Source organism: Macadamia integrifolia, unplaced genomic scaffold (genome assembly GCF_013358625.1).
Source record: "Macadamia integrifolia cultivar HAES 741 unplaced genomic scaffold, SCU_Mint_v3 scaffold1146, whole genome shotgun sequence".
Lineage (NCBI taxonomy): Eukaryota > Viridiplantae > Streptophyta > Magnoliopsida > Proteales > Proteaceae > Macadamia > Macadamia integrifolia.
In genome coordinates, this window is record NW_024868101.1 from 175,537 (window position 1) to 186,351 (window position 10,815).

Here is a 10,815-nt window from a genome sequence, read left to right on the forward strand (position 1 = left end):
TAATTAAAGATTTGGAAAAATGTCTGCGAATTATTGGAGTATTCTACATCCCATCATATGGATTTTTTTTGGGAGAACGATAAAAAAAAGAATAAAGAGTTGAACATGAGGATGTGTAAGGTACCCCAATGGCAAAGAGAACCATTGCCTTTTAAGGTTATATCATTTATTAATGGAGAAAGTTTCTTTTCACCCATATTGAAGAGAATCAAACGTTATTAATCGCCAGAATTGTACGAAGTCCAATAGCGTCCTAAAGACTCACCCAACTACAATAAAGATAGGGAATCTCTTCACCTAGGGTGAAAGAAACTCTATTTTTGCTTAATTATTATACTTAAAATAAGTATTTATTTTATATTTATTTAAATTCTATAAAGTGCAAATATACATTATTTCATGCTGTTTTTTAAATATTTATATACATGAAATAATGTACGTTTTTTTTTTTTTTTTTTTTTTTTGGGTAACAAAAATAACGTATGTTTGCACCTAGAATTTAAATAAAATATAAAATATATGCAGGGCATTAGAGAAGGAAGAAAAGGGGACCACATAAGGAAGACCAAGGATTCAGCCCCTCTCCAATTACTGAGACATTCAAGGAGGCATTCAATGCAGGGAGGAGTCAGACATGCACCCCAACACATGGGCATGCACCCCCAAGTCCTCCCTGCCGTGGGATGTCTACTTGGAAATCCTAGTAGTAGGAAAAGAGCAAACCTAAAAAGGGAAAATCCCAAAAAAATAGACTTATTACAATAACTAGATTAATTTGAAAACCCCACTAAGAGATAATGTGACAATTTTCTTTATTGTTGATTCAAACGTACAAGTATTATTACATCCATATTTTCTAAGAAGAGAGATAAACACAGGAAGATGCTAGCATGTTCTCGCAATCACCTTTTTTTTTTTTTTTTTTTTAATATATGTATAAAATTTGTCCAATTTTTTTTTTTTTTATATATATATATGTATAACTTTAGTTCTTGAGTTTTCCAACCCTTAGGACCTTAATTACTAGCAATAAGTAGACAAGGAGATTTTGAGGTAATTTTAAGCTATGGCTATTTCTGTTCATCTGGACTCGAAGTTTGCAGCTTAAAATGTTCCAATGTAGAAGTGCCATCAACTCCCTTTGCTCGGTACAGTGTATGGTATTCTAAGACGGTGGTTTCCCTGTAGATGGGGGGATCTCCCTCCAATAGCAACTCCTCGATAGGCCTATAGATCCTTGTTGATGGATGAAAACCTGTAGTGAAGAAGCATGCGACAGAGAGTCTTGGGCCTACTTTGTGCGCCAATACTCGATGTTCAGCACTTTTAAACTTATTATTGGATATAAGCTGGCGCATCAACCACAATATCAATCAGCTACTAGAAAAAGTAATGGAGATTATATATATATATATATATAAAGGAGAAGTGATTACTGTGGAGGAGTGAAGTTCGTGTGCATGGCGAGGGACAATGAGAGTGTATGAAGAAGCATCTATAAAAGAGTCGTTTTTTCCTCTCATGGGGGTAGCGGTCATTTTACACCCCTATGTGTCTAGGTGTAGCGACCACACTCCCCTCCATCGAAAACATTTTTTCAAATAAAAAAATAGGATCGAGTTTTCCAACACCCACGGTGAATGGAAATTCATTCATCGTGGGGCATGAGATGCATGGTGAAGAGTTTCAAGAGGATATTTTGAGAATATATTAAAACCCTATAGAATTTTGTGAACCGTAGGATAGTGGATGAACCATCCTCCATGGTTTAGGAAAAGTTTTTCCTATAAAAATATTAACCCAAAGAGGAAAGTAAGAAAAGTATATAACAAAGACTTGCCTGCAAAAGATCCCCAAGGTTGACAATAAGAGCTCCAGGTGTGATAGGAACATCAACCCATTGCTTCTGATGAAGAATTTGGAGGCCACCAATATGGTCTTGTAGAAGGATAGTGAGGAAACCACTGTCAGCATGCTTAGTAGCGCCCAACGTCAGTTCTGGCTCAGGACATGCAGGATAATAGTGACATACAAGGGAATGTCCCTCATCACAACCCATATCCCTCAGTCGGTTAGGGTTTAACCCCATAGCCTCTGATAGTAACTCAAACAATATAGTTCCCAATCTTTTAACTTGATTTGAATACTCCATCAATATATCTCTGTAGATTAATTTATATCAGACATGCGAACAAGTTAGCACGTCATCCATAAGTATTGAACACAAACAAATGTAGTAGTGGTTGTAGTCAAGGTTGATGAAAATATTGGACTTAATTTGGTGTAAAATCCATTCTGATGAGCTTATATAAATCACTACTTCACCAATTTGAACTTTTAAGTTTCACTTCACTTCACTTCACTTAATTTGGTGCAAAATCCATCTTGATCAGAAATAGCTTTTCACGTTTCCAGAAACAAAAACGGATTTTTTGTGTTTGATAAACCTATTTCCTGAAACGTGTTTTGCAGACATAATGCCACTAAAAAACCCAATAGTATCATTGGATGCCCAAAAGGGAGAGAGGATTCTATTGCCTCTTTTATGTTTAAATAGTTGAGAGATTTATCAGACACAACAACCTTTTTTTTCTCTCAAATTTGTTTCTACAAACGACAAAACAAGTCTGACTTGTTTCGTCAAAGTCGTTTCTAGAATTGTAAATAGGCATAAATTTGATTTAAGTTTCTAGAAACAGGTGAAACAGAATAACTTTATCAAATATTTTTTAGGTTGTTTCTCCGTTTCTGGGAACAAGAAAACGCAAAAACGGCAGAAATAGAACGTTGTCAAACGGTGCCTAAAGGATGTATATGAAAATGTTTCTGTTTCAAAATAGTATTTTTTACTCAAATACTTTTTGTTTCTACTAATTTTGAATACTTCTATAAAAGAAAATGTTATAAGGTAAAATTGAAAATATATCTACCAGTAAAAAATAAAACTGAAATGTGTATGAGATGTATATCAACTTCTGGTGGCAGATTTTGTGTCGGTCGTGGGGATGGTGGGGGTGGTGATTGAAGTTTCATTGGAGGCGTTGGTGGTGGTGGTTGTAGTTGCCTTGGAGGTGGTGGTGGTGGTGATAAAGAGAGTCAAAAGTCATTATTAATTATTATGTTGGATCTTTTGTTTAGGATGAGGTTAGGTATGCTGAAGGTTTCCAAAAGCTAGAGACTCAATCAATGGGAGGGGCATAGAAAACTTTTCTTGGGGGAGAACGAGAGAGATAAATATAGATCTGGGTATACTGACAGCATACAACAGCAAACCTTTACTTGTTTCCCTTCCAAAAATACCACTTTCCCGTTATAGTTTCGAATCAGCCATGTGAAAATAACGTACCTGCAAGTCTCAGGCAATTCTTCAGGGTTGGGAGGTTGAGGACCCATGACACAATACATAGAGTCCCTCCAATTAGCTGCAGGAGAGCTGTAGAGATCGAAATTGGAATTGTATGTGACCCTTCTATTGGCATAGTCACGGGTATAGAACTGTTTCTTCACCTGTGTGTCTAGCTCATAAAACCTTCTAATCCCTTCCAGCATCTCATCAAGAATAGTTACAGGGATCCCATGATTCACCACCTGGAAGAACCCCGACGTCTCCGATGCATCACACACTTTTTCGACGATTTCCTTCCTTAAATTCACATCTTTATCGATGATGCCGTCCCCCAAGTCTATGATCGGTAACCTGAGGTGGGTTTGGCTGTGGCTGTGGCTGTGGCTGTGGCTGTGGATAGAACCAAGTGACGACCCTTCATGGAGGGAATTGGGTGGGTGGATGAAAATACGAGGTACCTTCACCACCCCAGCGTCTACCAGTCCCTTCACACCAGCTTTCGTATCATCAAATTCCTTCAACTCCTTTTTCCGGTCGTAAGTGGCTGAAACCTCCTCGTGGCTGCCGGAAACTACCATTTTTTAGTATCTACTTTTGCTACTTGCAAACAAAGGATATGGCTATAAGTGGTTTACAGGTGGGGAGGAAGGAGGATATCTATTGGTGGGCCTCGCTTGGTGTCCAAATTTGACACACCTCTCTTGCATAGCCAATAGAGAGGATGGAGATACAAACAGCTAGCACTCAGTTATAATAATGGGGTCTCATCGTCTGGACCACATTGATATATCTCCGCCAATAGGCAACGTGATCACTGGTTGTAATGGTCTTTATTCATCCACAGATATACTTGTCACATCTTGGCACTACGTAGTAGAGCTTTGTGTACACTTTGAGGAAGTCCAGTACTTCCTCTTCGAGGAAGCTGATGGACACAGAGGGAGAGAGTAGTAGGATCAAATTGAATTTGGGTTTTTAACTATTTGTTTACATTTTAAACTTGTGTAATTTAGACTTTTCTCCTCTCGACGGATATGATTCACTTTCACTCTATATCTCTCAATTGTCTTAGCTCTTTTACTCAAGTCTCTAGAACCTATCAAATCTTCAAGAACCTCAGGATCATTAGTCACTTTATCTTTTATTATTATTTGGATATCTATTTGGATTGAATAATTATTTTTTGGATTATTGGAATTGAAATATGAATTTCTTTTGATCAGATATGAATATCCCTAAGCAGAAATGGATACAGATTGAATTCGGATTTTTGACTATCCTTTTATATCCGGATTCCATTTTAGAGAGCAACAGAGCACAATAAAAACATGTTGAATCATTAGATTCTGATCGGTTTTACACGAGAAAGGGGGACCACTCTCTAATTTATGTATTCCTCAATGACCGATAGCGTAAGAAAAAATAAGGAGGAAAAGGTTCAAAAAGAAAAACTTCATTTTCTTCTCTTGGAAAGTAAACGAAAATGAAAATCGAGAAAGAGATCGATTAAAAGGAAACGATTCATTTTCTTCTCTTGGAAAGAATGAAATTAAAGGGGGAAAAAAAAAAAAGAAAAACCCACTTGGTTTTTAGGACCTCCTATCATGTTTCTATTCCTAGACTTAACAGGTGTGAAAAAACTATACTACCTCATGCCGAAGATGCGTGTATGCATCCTTTTATTGGCTGAGTTGGGAAGTAACATTGTCTTGCCCAATATTTACACTAATAGATAAAAATAACCTAAGCTAATTATTTTGTGGAAAAATGAATCTTATCCATTTGCGTGTCTTTACACCCAGATACAGATGGGTGCAAAAAAATCATACTATCTCTGCCTAGATGCTTCCTCATGACCTCCTATTGACCTACACACTAACATAATATTTACACAAACGAATGACATACATGATACATGATACATGATTAGCAGTATCTTCAGAAAATTTTATGACGATAATTTTCAGGAAAAATATAGACAAGTGATAGAGAGCGGTATAACTTATGACATTTCAATAAAACACAATTTAATTTGGACAATTAGAGAAATTTTTTGAAAAGATACAACTTTAAGCAATTTTGAACCATTTAAATACAAGAGAAAATATGCAATGCAGCTGTACGATCCCACATTAAAAAATTCAGCTTTGCCTAATTCAACAGTTTAGAAATTTACCCATAAAAAAATATTCAACTTTGCCCAATTCAACAGTATGGAAATTTGCTCATATCAAAAAATTCAACTTTGCCAAATTGGCAATGTTAGGTCCTCTTCAGGAGGATAATGATCTAAGTTGGTTTTCTTCCCCTCATTATGAGTGGGGGGCTGACATGGTAAGTGAGGTGATGAGAGTTTTAAGGTGATGTTTGATAGTCATTCAAAAAAATATTTTGCGTGTTTTACGAAAAATAAGAAAACGAAATCTTTGGTTCAATGTCTAAGATTTGTTTTTCCTTTTTTTTTTTTTTTTTTTTTTTTTTTTTTTAAACACACTCGTGTATAAAAATAAAAAATAAAATTAAAAAAATAGGGGGTGGTGGAAATGCTGAAACATAGTTAACCATGTTTCAACATTTGATAAACGTTACATTTGGAAAAAAAAAATCATATATCCCCGATAATTTATCCAAGGCCAAACCCTTCTCTGTCTCCTTGAAACTCTAAAGAGCTGGAGTGGTGAACAAGGATTCAGTTGTCAGTATCGGCTGATACTTTTCAAGATCGTATCGATCAATTTTGCCCTTACCTTTTCAAAAAAATGACATTTTCTTTATGGTCTTAATTCCCCTGAAACAATACTGGTAATCGATCCCAATTGGTTAGGTATCGGGTATTGATCTCAGTCTATATCGATATGATATGACTGATCCAATACCAATACTTAGAATCATGGTGGTGAAGAATCCGTGATGAACTCTCACTCGATCCCTGCTGTCCCTCAACACTGTTGATCACTAGTCTCCCTCACCCCCATCTCGGTAAAATCAGACTAAGAAACCCTTTCCAAAAAAAAAAACTTGTTCGATTCTCTCTCTCTTCCTCATCCCTATCTCATGAAATTGTTTCTAAAACAAGTTTACCGTGCACAATTTTTAGGCTAAAAACAATTTTTTAACATAGAAATAGAAATTTTTGGTTTGGTCGAAACGTTGTTTCTACCAAATGCAGCCTTCAACATCCCACACTCGATCCCGATGTCTCCGACAGGTCACGCACCTTTTCAACGATATCCTTCCTTAAACTCACATCTTTATCGATGATCCCATCCCCCAAGTCTATGGTCGGGAAGCTGAAGTGGGTTTGGCTGTGGATAGAACCTTCATAGAAGGTGATGAGGGTGGGGAAAGATACGAGGTACCCTTACCACTCCAGCATCTACCAGTCCCTTAACGTCAGCTTTAGTATCATCAAATTCCCTCAACTCCTTTTTCCCATCATAAGTGGGTGAAACCATCTCGTGGGTGCCTGAGACTATCATTTTAGTATCTACTTTGCTACTTGCAGGGATAGTAAAAAGGGGAAACCTTCAATGGGGAAAGAAAGGATATGCCTATGTGTAGTTAAAGGCACCAAGGCAGGAGGATATATATATATATCCTCTTTAGAGTAGCTTGTATTATTCTCATTTTGACATGAAAGAAGACCTAGTCTTTCTCCGTCAATAGGCAATGTGCAATGTCATTCATCAGAATCCTCTCTAACGTCCCAACGCCTATCGAATGGTTGGACGAACTTCGAATGAGTGCCTGGGCTCTCCCCGTCATGTCACTAGTTGTAGTGGTGTTTTTTCATGCACAGACACTGGTCATATCGACACACTCTTGGTGTTAACACCACTACATGGTAGGGACGGGCCCAACATTTATAAAATATAATGGACGATAGAATGGTCTCGATAATTACTGTGTCACATGCGGGATAATGGGAGGACAAGCGGAGGCATCGACTTTGAGGGATAGTGCGGACTTTTAAAGCCGGGTTCTGTCTTACATGGATTTCTCGATCGTTCTTTTTTTCTAATATAGTATAGGGAAAACTACAAGATTACCCATTTTTGGGTTTCCCTTTACCAAATTACCGAAGCTGGGTTTGAGTTTACAGAACTCTCCACTTTTGAGTTTGGGCTTACCAAACTACTCAAAACAGCATCCAACCATTACCCTAATATGATTTTTGATATTTTTACCCCTGCTTCCTCGCTCTGCCCTCCAACCCAGCCCCTGCTTCCCTTCCCTCTCTTCCCTGCAACCACGCCCCAGTGTATCCATATTAATAGGTGGATTTCGATATTCAATGGACTGCAAGACGATAGTAAGAACCAGTTCAAAGATGACAGAGGAGACAAGGAAGCAACAATGAGCCCCAAGTCGCCAAGTTCGCCGGTGAGTGTTACGCACGCATGTAGGTTGGGGTTCCGGCCTTCCATTTGGACCAGCTGCGACTAAGTCCACCTGCCTGAGTGGGAAGCTAGTGCCGGGTCTTCCCTGCTCCTCGATCGGATACCTAGGAAGCGCCTCATGGTCAAGCGTCCCTTACAGAGCTGACCTTGTTTTTTTATTTCTAAAATTCGTTGTTATAGTTCTGGCAAACCTAAAATTATGTTGCAACACCCGATCCTCATTTTATGACTTGGATTTAATTTACAATGCCAATGGCATGTAATCTTGAATACATTTTGGCTTTGACACATTCATTGGATTTTTCAAACTAGTTGTTGGCGGGGCATCTTGAAATCGATCCATTGAGGGATCCCTATTGTGACGCCATTGAGGTGATAACTCGCCATCACGGGAGACTGCCATTGAGGGTTGCAGTTCCTAGAGAACGGAGGAAGAAATGGGAAAATAGCGAGGGGAAATTATCACGTTATAGAAAACAATAGATGAGGATTGCATTCTTTAGCCTTGCTTAGTCGAGTGAAAATATCATGTGGGTAAAGAAAAGGGGATGAAGATGGGGGAAAAATGTCAAACCAAAGGTATGTACTGAGGGGAAACACTGTTTTGGGTAGTCTTGTAATACCCAAACTCAATTTGGGTAATTTTGTTCATTTAAAGATTATGTGGGTAATTTTGTAAACAGAAACGCAATGTTGGGTAATCTAGTAATTTTCCCTATAATATACTTCTTCCTTGGACAAGCATAGATAGCACCATTCGGTGGCTGATAATGATGAGTTTGCCTAACTCACAAATGCGCTCAGCCATTCAACCATATCCACTTGCTTTGGGGGAAGAACAAACTAATTCACCATGAGGTTCAAGTATTGTTAAGAGAAAAGAGCATCCAAATTCTAAGGAACGCAACAAAACATTTTGACGAGAAGAAAAAAGAAGAAAAAAAAAAAAAAAGTCATAATTAGGTCAGTTAATTTTCTTCCTGAAACCTTGTTCAAGGGGAAATGAATGTTCTTTGATTGCGTAGCTCATGCATCAGCATGTGGGTCAATGAAAGTACACACAAGGGTATTAACAATGTTTGGGTTTTTTTCTATTTCGTAAGGATAGGGCCACCATTTCAACCTGTTTCGTGTTAGGGCATAAGGACCATTTGATCAGATAGTTTTTTTCCCCTTATTAACTAGACTAATAGACAAAAGGGGAAAAGAGTACTCCATGATTGTGTGGCTCCTACGCTAGCACAAAGGCCAATAAGTGGGCACACATGGGCATCAAAAGGGTGAGTTTTTTGGGTTTCACAGGGGTGTGGCCATCATTTTGTTGGCCTCTATGTCTAGGTGCAAAGATTGTGCGACCAAAGAGTTTTCACTTCCCCAGGAAAAAATAAATCTAACTAATTATTTGGTGGGAGGTGGTACTCTGTCCGAGAGTGCAATCTACACCAACACTCGCTATGTTTCTCCCTCTCTTCCCAGAATGAAAAAGTATAAAAGCCTTTTCACATAAAGAGGAGAGACACATGATTTTTTTTTTTTTTTTTTTTTTTGGGGGAAAGGGGTGGTGGGGTTGTGCTGGGGGAACTTTTCAGGATAATTCCACCCAACCCATTAAACCCCCAAGCCCAACGACCCACATGAGGCAAGATACAATCCAAGTCTCCCATCTCGATTAAAACCCATTTTTTTGATAATACAAATTTTCTGATTCACCTCTGCGATTCAAGAGAAGTACAGAGATCAAAGTATCATATGGTAAGAAAAGAAATCGCTAAATGTTCATGGAAAAATAGAAATTTTCCTTTATTTATTATTAGTTTCCAATAAACATGAATTTTAATTTTTTGGTTTAACTAACGAAATAACACCTATTTCGTTCATAGTTTGTTTTTATAATACATATTTATGGAGTATGGAATTCTATCTTTTCTAGAGTTAGTGGTGTAAATGGGTACTCAGAAATCAAATTAAATATTATATACAAATTTGTTAATAATTTAGGTATGGGGAAATCTTTTCTATGGGACAATGTGGCCCCAATGCGTGTATGCATTGGGACCAATGAGAGGACACGAGAAAGTATCAATATGGACATCATTTTTTACTTCATGGGGGGGGGGAGGTTGGTTGACCATTTCAACCCCACATGTAAGGGTGCAGGGGCCATAGTCCCCGAGCAAACCATTTCCCCTTCAGATATCTATTTGGATAATTGGATTTTGATTATAGTTTAAGTTTGAAGAGAGTGGGAAAAATATCCCATCATATGGAATTTTTTTGCCACTTTTGTGAAGAGAGGGTTAGGCATGCCACCAGCTTTTGGTAATCTTAGAACATGCATTAATCATAGGAAGGCAATGGAGTCTTTCCAAAGAGAATGAAGAGAGGATGACATATGTTGGGCACCTTGACAGTGTGCCCAGCCTTTTCCCATCTTTTATTAATGGAGAAATTTTTTTATTTTTTTTTTTTCAACTATAATGCAGAGAATCAAATGTAATAGACCCTGTCCTATTATAACCAATTAGAAACATATATCATTTATTTATTTATTTATTTATTTATTTATTTATTTATTTATTTATTTATTTTTATTATTATTATTATTATTATTTGGAGAAATAAAATTACATTAAAAAAGAAAGAAAATAAACAAGCTGCTACAGCCATAATATCAATCAACTCGAAAGACATGAAGAAGGTTATATTCATTGTTGGAAATCAGGTTATTCCATCCTATTTGAGTTTTAAAAAAAAAAAAAGGGAAAATTATGCCCCCTTCTTTGGAGTTTGTCGAAATTACATGTGAATCCAAGGGTTTGAACGATTTACAACCCCCTCTCCTGTAATTTGAAAGATTCTTACAATTAAGTCCAATCCGTTATTCACCATGAATTTGAAACTGTTAGATGGTAATGTCACCATTTTAATACCGAAAATACCCTTTTAATAAAGCGAACTTACTAATACACCTTTCACATAAAACAAACAAAAGAGGGAATCCCTCTTTTCACCATGTTCTTCTTCAACCTAGGTCTTCGGCACAATTCTTTTGCAACCTCAACCCAACCT

General features: G+C 37.3%; 1 protein-coding gene across 1 annotated transcript; it reads right to left on the reverse strand.

Annotated features, from left to right (window-relative positions):
* Positions 1–788: 788 nt before the first annotated feature.
* LOC122062914 (1-aminocyclopropane-1-carboxylate oxidase homolog 1-like) lies at positions 789–4,342 on the reverse strand. The gene is made up of 4 exons (XM_042626594.1): positions 3,347–4,342; positions 1,841–2,162; positions 953–1,349; positions 789–908 (listed from the first exon to the last, which is right to left on the reverse strand). The coding sequence occupies exons 1-3, from the start codon at positions 3,922–3,924 to the stop codon at positions 1,071–1,073; spliced, it is 1,179 nt and encodes a 392-aa protein (XP_042482528.1). The 5' UTR covers positions 3,925–4,342; the 3' UTR covers positions 789–908; positions 953–1,070.
* Positions 4,343–10,815: the final 6,473 nt, after the last annotated feature.